This window comes from Carcharhinus amblyrhynchos, chromosome 7, assembly GCF_965287045.1.
Source record: "Carcharhinus amblyrhynchos chromosome 7, sCarAmb.v2.hapA, whole genome shotgun sequence".
NCBI classification, from domain to species: domain Eukaryota; kingdom Metazoa; phylum Chordata; class Chondrichthyes; order Carcharhiniformes; family Carcharhinidae; genus Carcharhinus; species Carcharhinus amblyrhynchos.
Window position 1 is genome coordinate 55,540,178 of NC_137330.1, and position 23,253 is coordinate 55,563,430.

Sequence of the window (23,253 nt, forward strand, 5' to 3'; positions counted from 1 at the left end):
GGCATTTCTTTAATTTGCATCTTATTATGTCTGCCAAATTGGCCCAGAAAACTGTCTCCCAGCAGAACTATGCCCCCACCCACAACGGCTCAAACAAACAATTGTTGTGGAGCTGGTGGGAAATCTGATCTTCTTCACACTGCGATGTTAACAAGTCCACAGAGTCTCAGCTGAAGCAATGCAGACGATGAATTTGCTTCTTTCCTGTTTTCCTGTAAACTGTTTTGCATTTCTTCCCCTTCGCTGTTTGGCTGTTGTTACATCAGACCTCATTCCCAGATGGTAAATGGTTTTCTGGGCCTCGGCCAATGCTGTCCTGTTTCTGCCATGGTCACTGGGGAGATTGTGACAATGGTCTCTCAGTGATTCCTTCTAATGTCCGGCCTCCACTTGGCAGCTGTGAGCGAAGTCTTGACTAAGATGCAAGACTTTTCATGCAGGGAATTCTAAGTGGTATCTCTGCATGGTAATGCACAGTGTTTTAGCTTCCTATGTTATCTTAGCACCAGTTTCATACTCGCAAAGCTCATAAACCTACCTGTTCTTTAAATGACAACTGTGCATTGGATTTGTTAAATAATTTTAAACAAATTATTATTGGAATTTTTATTTCAATGTCTTTCAGACATTAGAGCTAAAAGGCCTCTTTATGGGGTGGAGACTCATTTTAAGGTATTAGTTTTAATGAGGGACAGATGGAAGCAGGCGGATTACCTTCTATATATCTGTTAAGAAAGCTCTGAAAATACATAGTAGTTTACAGGCCGTACACAAATGTTTAATGTGTCACTGGACCCCAATTCGCATATTAAAAATCCTTATCACCTTATACAGGTAGGCACCTCGGGCATGGGCTAGGTGGGGAGGGGTGGGATATTTCTGTAGGGTCAGCAAGAATAGAGATGTAAGTCAGTCTCCACTGTTTTTAGGGGCACTGCCCCAATGTTAGTTAAAACTATGAACCAGTGATGGTCCATGATAATAATCCTGTGGTTCTATTCACAGACACAGCAACCATTTATTTTTGGTTTACCATAGGCCCTATATGGGAAATGTGTGCTTGTGCCAATTATCCTTTCCATTGTCTTCCATGGATTGGAAAATAGGATAGGCCAATTCATGACAACCTGTTTCTACCTCCGTTTGAAATTTCTTACATAAATCTCTGAATACTGCATTCAAACTGAAGGTTCTTCTCTCCTGATTACCAAGAGAGTCAGAAATATGATCAAACAAAAGTGCGAGAAAAACTCAGAAGGTCTGGCCTATCTGTGGAGAGAGAAACAGAGTTAATGTTTTGATTCCATTATGACTCTTCTTCAGAACTGGTTTTGAATGTTGATCACATTTGATCTTTGGATACAGGCTGGGATGAGACGAGTGATCGCAGCCATTCTGGGGAATTGAAGTGGAAAACCTTGCCAGATTCCATGCTCCCAATCTCTAATGTTCGACGACCATTACTGTAGTGTGAGGAGAGGATTGGACCATGTGGTCAAAGACCCTTCAAATCCTCATCCTATTTAAAGAGTTTCCATTACACATGGTTTAATACAGCAGCATTAATTGCTGAATTCAGAGAGGCCAGAGGAAAGAAGGAAAAACAACCTGGAAAAGAAGACAGCAAAAAAAGCTCAGAAAAAGCAAACCAATCAAACTGCTTCCTCTGTAGTTCTAAAGCTTGCTCTAGTCATCTCCAAAGAGAAGCTATTACAGTTTTAACTGAACAACGCTCGCGGTACTTTTAACACAAAGAAAACCTCCTGGAATTAATGTTCATTTTAGTCACACCGATAAGTTTGAGAGGTGCCGACAGAGTGAAGGCATTGGTCACCGGGAAGTCACAAAACAAGTCCGACAGTTCATCCCTCTCCTCTAGTTCATAGGTGGCATCGTTAAGCATTCGTTGGTGCAAATGGCAGGTCTGCTCAATCTTCAGCTTGTTGATGTCACTGCGAAGGCGCATCAGTTGTCTCGCCAGCTGCTGGTCTTGCAGGCGCATCTCTGTCTGGTTTAAAAATAAATCTTGGATTAGTTCCCCAACAAACATCAGAAACACTTCAATACTGGTTCAACAAAGAGGCACATTTTCTCATTTGCAGCAGAAGAATCACAAAAATGTTGGATGCCATGTTTATGTGGTTTGTCAATAGGGACAAATCAAAGAAGCTGAAAAAACTGCTTCCAAATGCAATCAAATCCATGCAAAGCAAAGCCAATTTGGGAAAATACATTCAAAAATTGAATCAAAAATGTTTTTACCTCTGGTAATCAAAATTTTCAAACAATAATGGCTTTGTGTACATTCTCTCAGGTCAGACTGAAGATGGGCAGTGTAATTGAAGGGTAAGGCCAAATACTGTCTGTCAATCCTTGCACTAATCTAAAGTCACCCATGTGAAGCCTATTGTCAGTATTCACTCATGCTTGAATAAATTTATCTTTCAGTTCACTCTTTTCGGAAGGATTGAACTCTCGTTCCTGCATCCAAGTAGTTTCTGTCTGTATCTATTCCTTGCCTTCATTTAAATTCATTAAGACATCCCAATGTCACTGGTCAACAAATGATGACATACATCTCTTAGCTCATTAATCTTTGTGACTGGAATTATTGTAGAGTTTACTAAGATTTGCCATAAATTCAATCAAAAAACAAATTTGCAGCAATTTCTAATTTCTATATAGAAACTGATATAACTAAAGGTTTGTGCTAATAAAGTTGAGAAAATGTGACTATAAAACCAAAAAACATACTAATCCATGTCAACTAGGTGAAGTTCTCTGTTCACAATGAACCAATCACAACTGCACAGTCTATAACACAAAAATGCTCAAGGCATGTTAGATATTGTGTCCACCAAGTGCCTTTTAGTTATAATGTTCCCATCTGATTTTCTACTGACTTCTCGTTATTTTACTTCCTATTTCTTTTAAATTCATGGTAGTATAAGGGTGTGTCAAAAAAAGGGTTAATGTGAGACTGAGTACAGTATCACCAATACAGTGGTATAAGAGGACATATTTAAAATAAAATATTCCTTTCTCAGAGTTACAAAGCAAATGTGCAGAATGGACAGGGCAAATCCTTAATCAATCTCTTTGCTTGATCCAAAAAATTGTTCAAATTCAAATTGAATCCAATTCATGGTTCCACAAGACAGACAAACAAGATCCAAGCTGACAAGATAAGACATTGCACCCCAGCTTGGGCTTGACCTGGCATTTGATCTTAGCCAAAAGGCTGAGATAAGAGGACATATGGCCCAGACCTAGGATCAGTGTGGTGTTGAGCAGAGATGTGTGAACAAAGAAAATTACAGCACAGGAACAGGCCCTTCAGCCCTCCAAGCCTGCACTGACCATGCTGCCTGACTTAACTAAAACCCCCTACCCTACTGGGAACCATATCCCTCTATTCCCATCCTATTCATGTACTTGTTAAGACACCTCTTAAAAGTTATTACCGTATCCGCTTCCACTATTTTCCCCATCAACAAGTTCCAGGCACCCACTATTCTCAGTGTAAAAAATCTGCCTCGTACATCTCCTCTAAACCTTGCCCCTCGCACCTTAAACCTATGCCCCCTAGTAATTGACTCTTCCACCCTGGGAAAAAGCTTCTGACTATCCACTCTGTCCATGCCTCTCATAATCTTGTAGACTTCTATCAGGTCTCCCCTCAACTCCGTCGCCCCAGTGAGAAGAAACAAAGTTTCTCCAACCTTTCCTCATAGCTAATGCCCTCCATACCAGGCAACATCCTGGTAAATCTTTTCTGTACCCTCTCCAAAGCCTCCATATCCTTCTGGTAGTGTGGCGACTAGAATTGAACACTATATTCTAAATGTGGCCTAACTAAGGTTCTCTAAAGCTGCAACATGATTTGCAATTTTTAAACTCAATAGCCCAGCCGACGAAGGCAAGCATGCCATACGCCTTCTTGACTCCCTTCTCCGCTTGCACTGCCACTTTCAGTGACCTGTGTAGCTGAACACCCAGATCCTTTTGCCTATCAATACTCTTAAGGATTCTACCATTTACTGTATATTTCCCATCTGTATTAGACCTTCTAAAATGCATTACCTCACATTTGTCTGGATTAAACTCCATCTGCCATCTCTCCACCCAAGTCTCCAATTGATCTATATCCTGCTGTATTCTCTGATGGTCCTCATCGCTATCCGCCAATCCATCAATTTTTGTGTTGTCTGCAAACTTACTAATCAATCCTGTTCCACTTCCCTCCAAATCATTTAAAAATATTACAAACAGCAAAGATCCCAGCACTGATCCCTGAGGAACATCATTTGTCATAGCCCTCCATTCAGAAACGCACCTTTCCACTGCTACCCTCTGTCTTCTTTGACCGAGCCAGTTTTGTATCCACCTTGTCAGCTCACCTCTATTCCCATGCAACTTTACTTTCTGCACCAGTCTGCCATGAGGGACCTTGTCAAAGGCCTTACTGAAGTCCACGTAGACAATATCCACTGCCCTATCCTCATCAATCATCTTCGTCACTTCCCTGAAAAACTCCATTGAGTTTGTGAGACACGACCGTCCCTTCACAAAACCATGTTGCCTCTCACTAACACGTCTACTTATTTCTAAGTGGGAATAAAGCCTGTCTCGAAGAATCCTTTCCAATAATTTCCCTATCATTGATGTAAGGCTCACTGGCCTGTAATTACCTGGATTATTTTTGCTATCCTTCTTAAACAAAAGAACAACATTGGCTATTCTCCAATTCTCTGGGACCTCCTGTGTAGCCAGTGGGGATACAAAGATTTCTCTCAAGGCTCCAGCAATTTCCTACCTTGCCTCTCTCAGTATTCTGGGGTATATCCCATCAGGCCCTGGGGACCGGTCTACTTTAATGTTTCTCAAGAACCCCAATACCTCCTTGGTTTTGATCTCAACGTGACTCAAAAAATCTACACACCCTTTCCCAGATTCATCATCCACCAAGTTCTTTTCTTTGGTGAATACTGATGCAAAGTACTCATTTAATACCTCACCCATTTCCTCTGGCTCCACACATAGATTCCCTTCCTTGTCCTTCAGTGGGCCAACCCACTCCCTGGCTACCCTCTTGCTCTTTATATATGTATAAAAAGCCTTGGGATTTTCCTTAATCCTACTGGCCCATGCTTTTTCATTACCCTTTTTAGCCCTTCTTACTCCTTGCTTAAGTTTCTTTCTACTTTCCTTGTATTCCATACTTGCTTCGTGTGTTCCCAGCCTCCTAGCTTTGACAAATGTTTCCCTTTTCTCTTTGACTCAGCTCACAGTATCTCTCGATATCCAAGACAGAGAGACAGCTCCTTTACTGTATATATGTATCTAATTACAAATAGTTAAAAAAGATTTGGTGTTAACATAGAGAAGACTACAAGGATTTATTTAACAGACACATTCTGTAACCAACACCTGTCCAACAACCATCTATTCACACTCTATCCTCTGACATCATCCTTCCTTAGCCTTAGCACTCCAACCTCCCTTCCAACATTTGTCCTTTTACTTTAGTTTCTGAAGCTGTGATGTTTGGTTTCTCTCTGACTGTCACAATAAAGTCCCTCATCCACTCTTCACAATCACAGAAGGAGGCCAGTCGGCCCATCATGTCTGCACTGGCAATAAACCGATAAAAAACAAATAGAACCTGCAATGAGAATAAGAGGAAGCAATTTATGGGGAGTAGAAACTGAAGATAGAAGCAAGCAACATCCTAATCACAATGAAAACAAGGAGGGAGCGAATTGAAACATCAAATCAGAAAGCAGCAATAAAAACAGAACTACTCCCTCCTGATACTTTTTTCTGTTTTGGTATAACTTTATAACAAGAAACTGTAACAGAGACTCTCAGTTTCTAGCAGTAGTTTCCCAAAAACCGCAACAAGGTGAGAAAAATTGTGGAGCACAACTGTGTCAGGGAACAGGGAAGAGCAAACTATGGCACTGTGATGTGAGTGACAGTGTGAGGGAGCTGGATTAATATGAGTAGAGATACAGTCAGTAACATAGGGTTCTGGAGGAGTTACTGAGTGTCAGTGTGAGGGAGCTGGATTAATATGAGTAGAGATACGGTCAGTAACATAGGGTTCTGGAGGAGTTACTGAGTGACAGTGTGAGGGAGCTGGAGTGACAACAATAGAGGTATAGTCAGTAGCACAGGGCACTGGGGAGTTCAGACGAGTGAGAGAGGATCTCAAAGGAACTTATAAAATTCTAATAGGATTAGACAGGATAGATTCAGAAAGAATGTTCTCAATGGTGGGGGATTCCAGAACTAGGGTTTATGACTTGAGGATAAGGGATCACTCTTTTAGGACTGAGGTGAAGAGAAATATCTTCATCCAGGGAGTGGTAAAGTTGTGGAAAGTAGTTGAGGCTAAAATGTTGTGTGCTTTCAAGAAGAAATTAGATATAGCTCTTTGGGGCTAAAGGGATCAAGGGATATGGGGGTTAGGTGGGATCAAGATATTGAATTTGATGATCAGCCATGATCAAAATGAATGGCAGAGCAGGCTCGATGGGCTGAATGGTCTACTCCTTCTTCCAGTTTTTATGTTTCTATTTTCCTTCTCTCTCTTTAAGGGAGAGTGGTTGGAGAAAGAGAAAAGTGCCATTAACTTTACATTTCACTATCCAATGATTAGTTACGATCTGTTGTCAAAATCTACACCACCATCCACATCTATTATGTTGAATAATATAATTTGCTTTGAAATTAATGGCCACTGGCCAACAGCAAGCTGTGAAATGAATTTGTTCTTGCAATGCAAAGCTGCTACTGCTACCAGGAAGTGCTGATAACTGAGTGTGTGAGTGAGTGGGTCTCTGTTGGGTAAATCATCCCTTTTATGATGTTTTAGATAAATATTTTTAATGGGAACTACATTGAGCCCTTGTTTGCATGTCAATGAGCTTTATGTCAGTGAAGGGATGCTAGCGTAATACTCAAGGACACAATCAGTAAACAGATTACTGAGGTAACATTGCAAACTGCTGTAAATTGAAGTAAAAGCAGTTTGTTAGTTCTATTCACATTCCAGCAATACGTCTTAGAAGATCTAGGAAAGGAAGGATGTCTTATTAACGTTAAGGATAAAAGATAAAAAATGAATGTGCTTGAACTTACCAATTCCTTCCTGAGCCAGTTCAGTGCCTCGTCAATATTTTCAAAGCCGCTGAATTTTCCTGAAGTCAGACTGCCATCCCTCACAGCACTCCCGCTGAGCTGTTTCGCTGATCTCTTGAGATTGCTGGGCTCCTCGCTGGCTTTCTTTGCCGCCGGCAGCCCTTGATCTTCTGATGGCTTTGAGGCTTTCCAGTCTTTTCCTTCGAGTTTGGCTTTCCACTCGAGATAGGAAGGTCTCCTAGTTTCCAGCCTCAGTTTTTGGGTGAGTGCTTTCAGACTCCTCAGATGATCATCATTCTGACTCTCTGGGTCGTCCTGCCCATCTTCGAAAAGCTTTATTTCAAGCTGTGGCACAGACTGTGTGGCCATTGTGTCTTATTTAAGCTGTAGCTGCTGGCTGTAAGAGAGAAACAGATGCTCTGAAATCCTGTTCTAATGAACTGTGTTTAGAAAGCTTTCAGTACTCCTAGTTTTAACGTTTCTCTTCATTTAAGATACTTGTGGAAACACGATTGCGTTATGAGTTGATTTTACTGGTATTATTAATGTTTTGTATTTTAGTGGTCTTTTGTTACAGTGCAACATTTTATTCATGACATGAACTAAAATAACTTGACTTTTACAGTGACACATTTTTGCCCGTTCCTTTCAAAGCAGATTTCTAAAGTTTCTGATGAAAATCCTGATGGGTATCAGGAGAAGAAACACAAAAAAATGTTTGTTCATATACAAAAGACACATTTTTACTTCTGCCAGCTTGCTTTAGTATTCACCGGAAGGCCACGTGCAACTCTCGACATAGCACTTTTCATCTGACCACAGAGTTTTTCCCAAGCGCAGAAATTCCAGCTTGATTGTTCAACATAATGATGAAATCCCAAAAATGATGGGCAGAATACTGATCTCACTGCAATATTAAATATATCTAATGTAAATGCAAATTGCGTTTTTCAAATTCAATATGCACTTCCTTGCCCACCAATGTGGTAACAATACCAGATCCAGCCTCCTGGCAGGTTAGTGATAAATTCTATTGTGAGAAAGAGTATTCCTGTTAGGAAGTAACAAACCTGTTGGACTTTAACCTGGTGTTATGAGACTTCTTACTGTGCTTACCCCAGTCCAATGCCGGCATCTCCATGTTAGGAAGCAGCAATGCAGTTATATCAGAAATAACAACTCTGGAGGCAGATGCCAGGAGCTTATTCATGGGCTTTCCCATTCACCTGCGATAAGGTTGGTGGAAACTCTGTTTACCATTATCTGAGGTTTAATCTGAAGTTAAGGCAGCTCCATTTTAGGATTGGTGGGCATTCTTTGTGTAGAGTTTTGCACGTTTTCCCCGTGTCTGTGTGGGTTTCCTCTGGTTTTCTTCCACACTTCGAAGAAGTGCAGGTTAAATGGATTGGCCATGCTGAATTGCTCCTGAGTATCCAAAGATGTGAGGCGAAATTCTCTGGCCTCCCAGCCGTGTGTTTGCCACCGGCATTGCTTGCCAGCAACGGGATTCTCTGGTTCCGCCGCTGCTAATGGGAATTCCCACTGACCTCAACCCATGTTGGTGGGAAACCTTGGCGTTGCTGATAGGATTGGAGAATCCTGCTGGTGTGAATGGCCAGAGAATTCCAGCTGTATAGATTAGATTAATTAGCCAAGGAAAGGTGCGAGGTTACGGGATTAGGGCAGAGGGATGGGCCTGGGTAAGATGTTCTTTTGCAGATTCAGTGCAGATTGATGGGCCGAATGGCCTCTTTCTGCACTGTGGGATTCTATGGTGGTTCTTCTATGAAGAATTATCTGGGGTTTCTTGCCACCTCCCACTGACTGGAATGATTCTGTTAGAAGGGTTCAGAAAACCCTGGGATTTAGAAAACTAATAAAATTACTAAACGGGAGGAATTAACTTAGAATAAGAACCATAATGCACCTACACCAACATTCTGTACTCTCATTTCCTTCTCTATGAACGGTATGTTTTGTCTGTATAGCGCACAAGAAACAATACTTTTCACTTATGCTAATACATGTGACGATAATAAATCAAATCAAAATCAAACAATGTGCCTTATAATTACTTTATATAAAGGTACAACTTGCACAGACACTCACAAAAACTACTGCTTTGGATAGTAAACATACATTTTTGAATTAAGCAAGTATTTTTGAATGTAAACTGCCCCGTGGCATAATGGGAAGTGTAAACTAGACAGGCCACATTCTTTGGGAACAATAAGCCACAGAATAAAGTTATGTTATCAGAAAAGTCATGGAGAGTTCAAATTCTGATACTCTAGAAAATGAATAGAAGTATTCACAAAGTATATAAAGTATTCAATTCCACTGACTCAAATATTCAATTCTTACTGATAATAAGGCAGAATAAGTTAGTGGAAACATCACCTTTTCAACCCTGTGGCTTATGGTGAGAAAGCTGCCTTTGATGGCTTTACATAAGTGATGTTGCTTAGTTACAGTGGGTAGGACCTTCCGGGTCCTACAGACCTTCTACTAGAAGGGTGGATACAATTGGTGAAGGAAAATAATGTGCACTAATGCAACTGAAACATCCAGTTAGGATAACAGAGTAGGTGGGAGAAATGAACAGTCGAAAACATAAGCGTTTTGCCATTGCATTGTAAACTTCAGAAAGGATTTAACATGTCTGGCTGCCTTTCTCCCAGTACATGTTGGTAAATACTTCTTTAACCAGCATACTGTCATTTGCAAGTCTTTGTGTTTAGCTGGGTTCAGCTAAATACTTAGCATCTGAGAGGAAATGCCCACTTTTCCTTAATTTTCCTTTTCCTTCCCGGGCAGGGCGTGCGACTGGTGGGACCGGAAAATCCCAGCGGCATGAACAGCCAGAGAATTCCAGCCATGTAGATTAGATGGATTAGTCATGGTAAATGCACGAGATTATGGGAGTAGGGCAGGGGTTGGGCCTGGGTCAGCTGCTCTTTCAGAGAGATGGCACAGATCGATGGGTCGAATGGCCTCTTCCTGCACTGTAGGGATTCTATGATGGTTCTTCTATGAAGAATTATCTGGGGTTTCTTCCCACCTCCCACTGGATTGGAAGGACGCCACCAAGGAAAAGCAAATGGTAGATTTAATCCACAGCAACCAAAAATGACCGTTATAACCCATCATCTGCACAGCGGTTAAGAGCAGACTGCCCGTGTATTGTGAACATTGCTATTATTAGGTGATTGAGTCAAGAGGAGGGGTGGGGGAGAAATATAAAGAGGTCTGCCCCACCACCCCCTTACCCCACCCCCCCAAAAAAAAGTGCTGCATGAGCTCAGAGATTTTTATCTTGATGTTGAATCTCTGGGGCAAAGCTTCAACAGATATGACAATACAGCTATCATACAGAATGGGATGTGATGCCCTACTCCTGACAGGCAGTTAAGTCCTATTGTCTGTTGTCTCCTTATCTGTCAGCACCGTGTTTCAGGGGTCAGAGATTTTCAACAGCCAGCTGCCATTTCTCATCTGAAAAGGAAATGATTGGCAGAGAAAAGCCAGTGCGTATCTTGTATATCCATTTTCCTGTAGATTCAATTTTCAGACAGGTCTTTAAATAGACTCCAAGCACCCCTAGCACCCCTGTTCAAAAGTCTTAATAAATAAACTGGAACTCTACGTCGGTTGTCTGACATCAATTGTGATTTAAATGTAGAAATGTGTGGCGAATGCACCCTGTATGCTCTTTCTGGTTGTACTGGACATTGAGTGGCTGATCCCCAGGGCTTTTACAGAAATTGCTGGAAATTGTTCTGGAAGGATTCTGGGCTTTTTTCTAATTTTTTGGACCAGAAGCTGACTTTCTGCAGTGCAGCAGGTGAAACACTATCCCTTTGACATTTACAACTTGTTGATTAATGTCAAGGGAAGCCCAACCTGAAACTGACCAAGCTTCCCACCTGTGGCTTTGGTGAATGTGGTTGACACCACCCGCTTCAAGACGGTTTTGGGTCAAAGTTGACAAACCATTCTGATGTCAGTGTAGTTTGCACATTTTCACACAGTCCACCTCCACCTAACCCCAACCCGCTCCACGCTCCAATCAGCTCAGAGTAAAACCTTACATTAACTGATTACCCTCTCACGAAAGTGGAATCCGGATCTTTTAGGGCAATCTGGTCACCTTTCTTGTTTTGGCTGCTGGATATGCTTGTTCTATATTTGCTTTCAGTTGATAATAAGACCAGGGACCTTGATCTGGTTTGGACAAACAGTCGGAGGTGCTGAATTCATGCATTAAAGTAGCGATTCAGCCGCTGACCCTGACATTTTTGAAGAGTACAAATGTTTGACACATTTATAGAAACATAGAATGGTTACAGCACAAGATTTGGCCATTTAGTTCATTCTGTCCATGCTACCACTCTGATGCAGCAATTCACCAACCACTCCTAGCTTTTCCCTGTAGCAAGTTTTTTATTTTCAGATAATGATTCAGTTCCCTCCTGACAGCCTCAACTGAACTTGCCTCCATCACATTCTCAGGCAGTACATTAACCACCCGCTGCATGAAACCATTTTCCTCATATCGCCACTGCTTCTTTTGCCAATTATCTTAACACTGTGCTCTATGATTCTCATTGCTTCTGCAAGTGAGCACATTTTCTCTGTATCTGCACTGTCCAGCCTCTTCATGATTTGAAATGTATCTATCAAATCCTCTGTCAACATTCTCTTCTCCAACAAAAACACTCCCAACTTCTCCAATCTATCCACAAAACTGAAATTCCTCGGCCCGGCAACCCTTCTCACAAATTTTTTCTGCACTTCCACTAATGCCTTCACATTATTCCTCAGTGTGGTGCCCAGAACAGGATGAAATACAGTTGAGATTAAACCAGTGTTTTATACAGATTTAATTGGAATTCTTTGCTTTTGTAGTTTATGCATGTCTATACATCCCCTTACAATTATATCCATTAGCTTAGGTTGGTCCAAACCTTCTATTCTCTGGTTTGTTAGAGATGAGAAACTTGACTGAATATATATGTCAGGATCCTAACCTGATGAGCCACCTATGTGAGTATAGCCTGGAAAGTTTCAACTTCTGATAGGCAATTCCACTGTTCCCAGGATCCTCCCTAAATGTCTCCGACTCTAGAATTAGTGTTGGGCAGTTTTGCGGTATTTGTCTGAATAGTTAGCTAAAAATGTTAGACAGATTAAAACCTGGTCCAACTTCTGGGTACTTACACAACTGACACCCCTGTGCCCTCGCTGCACCCTAATCACTTAACCACTGTACTGTCTGGACCTCCCAACTACCCTGCCCCCAACTCAATTACCTTCTTTGCCCAACTATCCAACCATCAAACTACCCCATAGACCTGACTACCACTCACCCACCTGCCATCCCACCCAGCTGCCACCCTACCCATCTACAGCTTCCCCCTCTCACCACCTCATCCACCTACAAGCTTACCCACCTACCACCTCACCCACTTATCACACCCACCTATCAACTCTATCTGCTGCCATACCCACTTATCTATCACCTCACTGACTTGCCAGCTCACCCATCTGCCATCTCAGCAGCCTGTTACCTCACCCACCTAGCTCCTTACCTACCTCACTCACCTATCTAATCACCCACCCACTTGTCCATCCCCTAACATTAAATTCACTAACACCTACTCACTAACATTCAAACAGGCTCTTTAAAATTAAAGTAGGGCAGCTAATGCCATTAAAAAGGGGCCACGTCCTGTCTTCCCCCAGTACTACTCCATTACATCAGAGTTCCATGAGTGACTCTGTGCTGCGTATTTCTGTGGCTAGGCTCAGGAGGTCCCACTAGAAATCTGCAGCAGCATTGGGTTGGAGAAATATTCGATCATATGTTCTTCTCAACAAAGATGAAGCACTCCCCTACATTAAATTTCATCTAGTGCTTCACCACCCATTGCATTAACCTGTCTATGTTCTCTACACTATTCTTCTCAGGAATGAAAATACTTCTTTATCAGCCACAAATTATGCCCTGCACACCAAGGTCCAGATCATTAATATGTATCAGGAAGAGCAAGGTCCTGTGGAAAACACCCACTTATCCTCTATTTCCCATCATTCAGCCAATTTCATATCCATGTGGCTACTGTTCCTTTTATTCCATGAGCTCTAACTTTGCGTACAGGTCTGTTGTGCTGTACTTTATCAAATGCCTTCTGGAAGGCATTTACCTGAAATCAACAGCATCCCCTCATCAACTCTCTGCAATATGATTAAAAAACTCCAGCAAGATAGTTAAACATGAATTGTCCTTAACAAATCCATTTGCTGACCTTTCCAATGGATTGCCGCTCTGAGTCTTTGGGCAGTCTGTCAAATGAATCTACATTCCACAAAGGGATACTATCTACCTATCTGAAATAATAAATGAGATGGGCTGAAATCCACTTTTTTTGGTGCTCTGACCTTGTCTTTTCCTGTTGTGATGGTCGCATGGTCCCTGTGCTGTGGGGATCGCACTTCAACTCAGACTGAACTTTAAAATTGTGCTTTGCGCGGTTGGCTGCCTCCAAAATCAAGTGGCAGAATGAGGGAGCTTCAAACTTCACTGAACAAATCTCCCACTTACACCTCCGAAAGACTACCATGGACCTCACTTCAGTCCACATCTGGCAGGGGTTCATGTTGAGCCTCTTGGACAGCCTAAACTTTTCATAAGTAAGTAATCAATCCCAGAGATGATTAATCATAAATAAATAAACTGCAAGCTCTCCAGAGCGGAAATCAATTGTTTAGAAACTCAAGCTGTCCAGAAATCTTGTGAACAGACTCAAGTATTCCTTTGATGTCAATGCCATCATTTTAGTACAGTGCTTCGGGAGTGGAAGTGTGGAAGGGACAGTATTTTGATGAGTAAAACCATTTCTAATACTGCTACATAGTGCTTTATCACTGTTTTGTCTTTCAGGTAAATATGTATACCTGCGAGGTTTTCTGGTTCTCTTGTGCTTCAGCGTGCTAACGTTATTCTATAATGCAGGAAATTCTGAAATCCATTTGGTCCCAAGCATTCTGGACTGGAGAGATTACAATGTAAGTAAAATTCTGCAGCCCACCTGGGTTTCAGGAAGGCTCTGTTCAGGGACTGAACAGTATGGCCCAGGACAGCTACTACTGATGTGACTTTGCAAACACTGGTAGGCAGCACAGTGTCACAGTGGTCAGTGCTGCTCCCTCACAGTGTCAGGGACCCGGGTTCAATTCCTGGCTTGGCTTGGGTCACTGTCTGTGTGGAGTTTGCACGTTCTCCCTCTGTCTGCATGGGTTTCCTCCGGTTTCCTCCCACAGTGTGAAAGAAGTGTTGGTTAGATGCATTGACCTGAACAGGCGTCAAAGTACAGTGACTAGGGAAATTTTGCAATAACTTCATTGTAGTGTTAATGTAAGCCTACTTGTGACTAATAAGTAAACTTTACTTTAACCCAAATGGTCTTGTTCTTGGCATTGGGCAAAGATGGCTCCTATTGTGGCATTCAACTGCAATTGTTTAAGTGTTTTCAACTACACTACTCTATCTGGAAGACAATTTCTTACAATGGCCATGCTTTGTATCAAGAGGAATATACTAACACCTATTCTAAATTTACCCACCATTAACTTTTACCTCTGACTCCTTTTGTGTCTCTCTTACAAAATAACTTAAAGCAATTTTCTTGGTTTCTCTTTACCATTACCCTGTCAAAGGTGGAATTGTTAGTATAAGTACCATAAGGAGACAAATTAGATTATGGATTTTCATATATAGCGATCTTGAATATAGTCAAAAAGACTTCTGAATTTGGTTGGGCCACATTTAGAATGTTTCCTGAGTTCTAGGCACCCACTGTAAGAACAATAAGGAAAATATGCTTCAAAAACCAGAAACGAAAGGATATAGCTCCAAAATCATTTTGAGAAATAAAGAAAATGTTGTTGTGACTGCTGATTTGACAACCAAATGGGGTCTGCAAAACTCTGCAGACTGAAGGGTGGGAGTGCACGCAAGGCCCAGAAACATGGCCACAACTAGATCACCAGGAGCTACGTCATTGCTGCTACTTTCTACAAGGCCTCATTTTGGGTTGACTCCTCATCTGTTCAAAACTGGTCCACAGTGTCAATCACAGCATGGTCAAAGGAGGAGAGGGGCTTTCCTGGCAGAGAGTATCCCTGATCCAGACTGTGAGCTGCTGGCTTGGTGTAGTGTCAGGTAAAAAAACCCATCGTGTCCTTTTGGTAGGCAGAAGTAGGGCCTGCCCTATGGGTTCAGGCCTGGGTCTCAGCATAAATCCTTGTAGACAGAACATTTCAGTGAATGGTGGAGCACACCATGGCTCAAGCAATAAATAAGCTGATGGGCCTAGTAATGCGTTTCTTTCAAGCAGCAAGTCTCTCTTGCAATAGTGACTATTATGGTGGGCGACTGGAATCCATCCAAATTGGTACTGGCATCTACCAAGAATATTTAAATCAGGAAATTCCCTCCTGACCTGGAATCAGCTGTGAAGTTTTCTTGTGGCACATCCCAGCTATTACACTAGGATCAATGGTGCTTAATTGGATTTTCAGGTTCAGAATTATTACTAGAAGACAAAGAGGAAGTAAGTAAAGTTATTTTCATACAGATTATTATTAAATCACAGAAGCAGAAATTTATTTTTGTGGCATTATTCGGCAAGCGATGGCATGGACATCTGGTAGTCAGGATAGGGCATGTCCCGGGAAGAGGGTGCTTAGGGCGGTCAAGGGATACTGGGATCGGCAATAGTGCAATAGTTGGGGTAGGAAATGGTAGGGGAGATAGTGGTCAAGGCAGTGGTGGTCAGAAAATGTGGTAGTCAGAAGAGATACAGCATCTGCTGGGAAGGGTCAGTGGGATTCCAATCCATTTTAGTCTTGTGTCTTTAATGTAAAAATATTAGTAAGCTGCCAGCACAAAACATTCTCTCCAGTAAGCAGTTCACTGAGCTAGAGGTAAAAACATTGGGTCGGTTAAGGTGACTAAATGTGAATCGTTAGCAGCAATACCTTAAACTGGAGGAGCACAAGAGTTAAGAATGAAAAGAAGTAGCACTGAAAACGGTAAGTATCTCCAACCTACAGCCCAAATGCATTGAGTTTGGAAGTCTTCAGGGTTCAACATGCTAACAAGAGTAGATATAGAAAAATAGGACAGATGAATGTGTGGCTCAAGAGTTGGTGCAGGAGGGAGATTTTAGATTCTTGGAACACTGGGGCTGTTTCTGGGGAAGGTGGGACATGTACAAATGGGATGGTCGGCACATGAACTACATTGGGGCAAACATTCTTGCAGAAAGGTTTGTTAGTGCTGTTGGGAGGAGTTTAAACTAGTTTGGCGGGGGAGTGACACCGAACATCATTAAAATAGAGACACATCATGCTAAGGTAAAGGAATCGAGTCAGAATGAGTTCAGTTGTATTGAGTGCAAGTGAATAAGGCAAGGCTGGATAGTCTTTACTTTAATGCTGGGAGTGTAACAGGTAAGACTGATGAGTAAAGGATATGGATTGAAACTTCGAAGTGTGATATTGTTGCCATCACAGAGACATGGTTGAGAGAAGGGTGGGACTGACAACTCAACATTCTAGGGTATAGGATCTTTAGGCAAGATAGAGAACGGTATAAAAGGGGAGGTGGTATTGAATTATTAACTAAGGAATCAACTGCTGCAGTAAGGAGAGATAATATCTTGAATGGTCTTCAAATGAGGCTTTGTGGGTGGAATTTAGGAATATAAAATGGGTAGCCACATTACTGGGAGTGTTTTATAAGCCCTCAAAATGTCAGGGGAAATAGAGGAGCAAATATGCAGACAATTCACTGAGGTGTATAAGAATAATAATTGGGTAATTGTACTCGGGGATTTCAACTTCCCCAAAATAAACTGGAATAATTATGGTGTGGGGGGGTCGATTATTTGAAATTCATTCAGAGGAGTTTTCTGTATCAATATGTAGAAGGTCCAACATGGGATGATGCAATGCTGGATGTTTCTGGAGAACGAAGCCTAGTGAACGGATTCCCGGTGTCTGTGTGGGTTTCCTCCGGCTGCTCTGGTTTCCTCCCACACTCCGAAAGATGTGCATGTTAAGTTAATTGGCCATGCTAAATTGCCCCTCAGTGCCAGGGGGATTAGCAGCGTAAATATGTGGGATAGAATCTGGTGGGGATTGTTGTCGGTGCAGGCTCAATGGGCCAAATGGCCTTCTCCTGCACTGTTAGGATGTTATATTGTGCTATGATGCTAGGCTAAGTGTTCAATGTGGCAGTGGGGGAGAATTTTAGTGCTACTGACCACAACATATTACGATTCAAGTTTGTTATGGATAAGGACTAGTGCGGCATTCTGGTCACCTCACTATAGGATGGATGTGATTGCACCAGAGAGGGTTAAGAGGAGGTTCACCAGGATGTTGCCTGCGATGGAGCATTTGAGCTATAGGGAGAGACTGGATCGGGTTAGGTTGTTTTTCTAGAGCAGAAAAGGCTGAGGGCGGGGAGCATGATTGCTGTGTATAAGATTATGAGGGGGAAGGAAAGGGCGAAAAGGAAGCAGCTGAACCCCTTGGTTGAGGGCTCAATCATGATGCAGCACTGTTTTAGTTTGAGGGGCAGGAGATTTAGAGGGGATATAAAAAAAAACTTCACTCAGAATCTAGAATGTACTGTCTGAGAAGGGAATGGAGGCTGGAAATCTTACAACCTTTAAAAAGTATTTGCATGAGCAAGTGGAATATCATAACATTCAAAGATATGGGACAAAGTGCTGGAAAATGGGATTAGCACAACTTTTGTGGTGCAAACTCAATGGGCCAAAGGGCCTTTTCTGAGCTGTACGACTCTATCACTGGAATTTTATCATCCCGCCTGCCACGAGAATCCGAGCGGATGAGGGACAGACAATGGAAAGGTCCACTGACCTTGGGCGGGATTTTATGGTTTCAGGACGAGCGAGGACATAAAATTCTACTCTATGAATTTATAGCTCCAGCTTTACACTGCTCCTGAGAGTTCCTATAATTTTTACTGAAAATGATTAGTTTAAGACTTGTACCTCCTTATATTTGGGTGCGAGTATTGAGGCTGGCAGAAACAAAAATGACATCGGAGGTCTTAATGGCTAACTAGCATTAATGAGTGAGGTTTCTGTCTGGTCTGGATGGAGATCTGCCTGAAAATCAAGACAGATAGTGACATGAAAGTGTTAACTACCACTAGTTGTTGGAAATACTGTGAACTGAAAGAAGGATAGTGACAGAATTCAAGAGGACATAGAAAGGTTGGTAGAATGGGGTGACACCCAGCGGATGAAATTTAATGCAGGGAAATGTTTGGTGGAAGAAATGAGAAGCAATATAAAACAAATAATACAATTCTAAAGTGAATGGAGGAACAAAGAGGTGGGGGTGGGTACATGTGTATAAATCATTGAAGGCGGCACTACAGGTAGAGAATGTGGTTAATAAAGCATAAAGTATCTTCAGCTTCAGTAATAGGGATATAAAGTACAAAACAAGGAGGTTTTGTTAAAGTGCACAGAACTCTGATTCAGTCTCAGCCAGGGCATTGTGCCCAGTTCTGAGTGCCCCACTTTAGGAAAGAAGTAAAGGCATTATAAAGTAGCAAGGTGATTCACGAGAATGGTTCCAGGGATGAGGAACTTCAGTTACGTAGGTAGACTGGAGAAGTTAGGACTACTTCCCGTGCAGAAGCAGAGGTTGAAAGAAGATTCAATCTTCAAGATTCAATAGAGGTATTCAGAACCGTGAGGGACAAAGTAGATAGGGAGAAACTATCCCCATTTGTGAAAGGATCAAGAATGAGAGGGCACAGATTCAAGGTAATTGGCAAAAGAAACAATGGCGACACGAAGAAAAACTTCTTCTGGCAGCGATTGGTTAGGAACTGAAATACACTCCCTGACAGTGTGGTGGAGGATAGTCCAAGAGGTAACTGACACCCTAGCGGTTGGTGGGTTCCACATACCCAATGTCCCCAAGCCCCTAAGCACCAGCTGGGAGCAACATGTTTTGCCCACCCTCTCCCCACCCAATCATCTATGTGGGAAACTTCATCATTCAGACAGGGGATGCCCAGTACTGGACAGTGACAGTGAAGCGCTTGCAGAGTGGGCATCCAGAAATGATCTGATACTTATACACAACCCCAAGCAGGGAGGAACATTCCATTCAGCCAGATGGCATGGGGATTACTTCCTCGACCTGCGCTGCGTTAGTTTTTTTAATGGGACTCCCCACCTGGCACATAGCCATGACTTCTCACACCATCTTCTACTTGTTCACAGATGTCTATGTGTGCAGTGGTCAACAGTCCACAGAAGATGCGGTGGAACTTCCTGAAAGCCAACTGGAATGCAGCATCTCAACATCCCACTACGAAACATCACTGTTGATGAAGCAGACAGCCATCTCTGGTGCTATCTACAAAGCAGTCTGCATATCCCATCTGCATCCCATGCTCAGATGAAGAGAGTGCTACCCTCCTGAAGGCATACAAAGCATCATGGGACCCAGAGGTAGGACATTGAGCCCCTCAATGCTGTATGCTGCACCAGGTGGGAGGAAACCTTTGCAGAACTAAACTTCACACACTCCAGCATGAAGAGCTGGATGGAGCCTAAGCTGTCACCTTGGAGCAACCCAAAAGCCACCCACCCAAAACCGCCCCTCAGTTACTTCCAACCATGTTGCCAGCACCTGCTTGCCATAGCTAACACACACCTGACATAAACACCAAAAGAAACATCTGGGGTAAGCTAAGACAACACCAACAGCAACACGGAGAAGACATTAGCCCTGCACCCTTTAAGGTTGCAGAATTAAAGAAGTCAGCAGATGACAATATCTTGCCAGAATTTCTGAAACACCTGGAGCTCTTGCCTGGCTGACCTGGCTTTACATGATGGTTATAAATTCCAACACCATTCCAAAGAAATGGTAGACAGCAAAGATCATCGCGGTACTGAAACCTGGAAAAGACCCCATACTTGCAGCTAGCTACCATCCAATCTCTTTGCTTTTCATCCCAGCCAAAATCCTCCTTCAGCAATTACCCAATCATAGAAGAAGTCCTTAGCATTGACCAGGATGGTACCGCAGCACAGGAGAACAGATGCTGGCTGGCCCGTGCCACTTACTTTGAAAACGGTTTTCAGAAAAAGTTGAAGACAGATGCTGGGTTCCTCCACCTCAAAGCCCCCTCACTGCAACACATGGCGACTCAAACCAAGTACAACACCACAAAAACAATACGCAGCCTATTCCATCTTCATGATGCAAAAGCTAATAAAGAGCTCAACATTCAGGTGAATGGCTAAAGTTAAATGCACCACCCAAATCCGACTTACCTCAGAATGACTGTAGATAGGGCCTTCCGGGGACACCTAAAAACAACTGCAGCTAAGATAAGTCCAGAAACAACTTGATAGCTAAAGTAGCTGGCGCAATGTGAGGTGCTGCTACCACCTCACTGAAACTCTGCTCAACACCAATCCCCTGGCTCCCTGTCCTGGCAAACATCACTCCTCCATATATCTCCCAACGTGCAATGACTCACAAATTGATAGAAAAAGTTGGTGATGTGCCCCCTCCGCCCCACAATTGCCACTTCATGCTGTTCAGCCCACCCAAAGTACAACTCCCATCATGAAGGCCGATCTGGAAAAACCGTCCCACACAGGATTCCAACACAAACTCCACCTGCACAAATGAATGGAAATCACAGGACATGACAAACAAGTACCAGGTTTCAAATCCAACCAACAGCAGCCTGGTTTTAACCTTCCAAGGAAAGGGTGGACCACTCTCATAGAATCCCTACAGTGCAAAAGGAGGCCATTCAGCCCATCCAACCTACACTGATGACAATCCCTGTAACCCTATGTGTTTACCCTGACACTAAGGGGCAACTTAACATGGCCAATCAACCTAACTTGCACATCCTTGAATGTGGGAGGAAACTCTTGTAGATATGGGGAGAATGTGTAAACTGTACACAGACAGTTACCCAAGGCCAGAACTGAATCTGGGTCCCTGGCACTGTGAGGTAGCAGTGCTAACTACTCTGCCACTGTGCCACCCTCAACATGTACAGGCCTGTTTGGCCATCCTTCACAGATGGGACATATATGCTAGCCTCCTATGTGCCTGTGGGAGAGAGAAAATTATGTACATAATACAGAAAAGTTTCCAAACTACGGACGCAGCTGTGGCCTAATCGCGCTTAATATAGCAGAACTGGACGAAACTGCCTGCTACCTCACAGCGCCAGGGACCAAGTTCAATTCCGGCCTTGGGAACTGTCTGTGTGCAGTTTACACATTCTCCCTGTATCTATGAGAATTTCTTCCCACATCCAAGAGTATGCAAGTTAGGTGGATTGGCCATGTTAAATTGCCCATTAGTGTTGGGGAATAGCAGGGTAAACACAAGGGGTCATTCCCTGGCTTAGGGACTTTGCATTTGCTAAATAAAAATGTGATTTCATATGTGCTCACATCGTTGGAGATGGCAGGGCAGGTCCAGAAAGTGGTTAAAGGGCACAAATGATCCTGGGCTTTAGAAATAGAAGCGTTTACAGTATATAACATGGAAGTTATGAATCTTTACGTAATGCTGGTTCAGCCTCAATTGGAGGATTGTATCCAATTCCAGGCACTGCACTTTATGAAGGGTGGGAACGCTTTAGAGGGAGTGGAGCAAAGATTTATGAGAATGATTCAAAGACAAAGGATTTTAGATTTAGTTATGTGAATGGACTGGTGAAATTGGGGTTATTCTCCTCAGGGAAGAGAAGGTGGAGCGATTTGATTTGATTTCAAAACCATGAGGGGTCTAGACAAAGTAGGCGGGGTGAAACTATTCCTGTTGGCTGAACGCTCAAGAACCTGAGTATACCAACTTAAAGTAAATGGGAAAAGAACCAATCTCCACATGAGAAGAAGGACAGCGAGCGGTTAAGATCAGGAAAGCACTGCCTGAATGCCTGGAGGAGGCAGATTCAACTGTGGTTTTCAAAAGGGAGTTAGATGAGCAGCTGAAGATAAAACAAAACTTTGCAGGGCTACGGGGAAACAATGGGTGAATGGGAGAAACGGAGTTGCTTTTGTTTCCGCACAGAGATGACAGGCTTCCATCTACATAGTAACCTTTCTGATTCCACAGTGCAGGGTGTTCCACTCCTCAGGCTCACTGTCTTCTATCGAAATTTACAACGAGGGATGGCTGACTTACTGGATGACCCTTCCAAATAAATATTTTATCAAATAAACTGCTTTTTCATTGTGAGTCTCAAAATTCTCTCGTTATTTATTAATCTGCACTCGCCATGTATTTTAAAATGAGGAATATTTTTAACATTATGCAATTCAAAGCTATTCCAAAATCTGTTTGATGTACAATTGAGTGAATCCACATCCAAATCATGGCAATAACAGAAAAAAACACAAAAAGAGGGAAAAGCCTTAGTGGTTAGTCTCAAATGACGCAGATAAGAAATAAGACGCAGAGTCCAGCCACAGGAGTGGGGGGGGGGGGGGGCGGCGTAAGAACAGTTTAAAGAGATGAGATGCATTCCCGCCAAACCTCTTTCAGTTTATCTGCTAATGAGATGTTACACCATTTGTTCAGGTAGGTACAAAAGCAAAGCAAACGTATCTGCTTCCCACCAACACCTCCCCCCCCCCCTCCCTCCTTACAATCAGGCTCCTGTTTTGTTCTAAGAACCAGTAATGAGAGTGAAATGTTAATGCAGATGGATAGCACTGGGACAGACCCTCAGCTTACCTGAGACACACACACCACTGGAACGCCACCACCAGCCGCCGCAGCTGCTTAGTCCATGCTGCAGCTTTCTGCACTGGGCTGTGCTACCTGCACTCATCACCCTGCTTTTATCTGAATGCGAGTCGCTCGTCCCTGGCTGCCGGTGGGGGAAGGTGGTGGTGGTAGTTGTTGGGTTGGGGGGGGGGGAGGTGGTTAGTAGAAAGACTGGGATTTGTGCGTCAGGGATGTTGCCAGGAGACCGCAAAAGATATTTTGCAGCCAGTGGTT

The 23,253-nt window shown here is 42.8% G+C and overlaps 1 protein-coding gene across 1 annotated transcript; it reads right to left on the reverse strand.

Moving 5' to 3' along the window:
• Positions 1 to 201: 201 nt before the first annotated feature.
• Positions 202 to 23,015, reverse strand: fam167aa (family with sequence similarity 167 member Aa). Its single transcript, XM_080193279.1, has 3 exons — positions 22,987 to 23,015; positions 7,147 to 7,543; positions 202 to 2,008 (listed from the first exon to the last, which is right to left on the reverse strand). Exons 2-3 carry the CDS (start codon positions 7,513 to 7,515, stop codon positions 1,745 to 1,747), a joined length of 633 nt encoding a protein of 210 aa, XP_080049405.1. The 5' UTR covers positions 7,516 to 7,543; positions 22,987 to 23,015; the 3' UTR covers positions 202 to 1,744.
• Positions 23,016 to 23,253: the final 238 nt, after the last annotated feature.

What these genes read in the sequence shown, in the direction of transcription:
- fam167aa (XM_080193279.1), bottom strand. Translation starts at nt 7,515, where the DNA reads ATGGCCACACAGTCTGTGCCACAGCTTGAAATAAAGCTTTTCGAAGAT. An exon ending in ACTGGCTCAGGAAGGAATTG is followed by an intron (nt 2,009 to 7,146) that starts GTAAGTTCAAGC and finishes TTTTTAAACCAG; the next exon opens with ACAGAGATGCGCCTGCAAGA.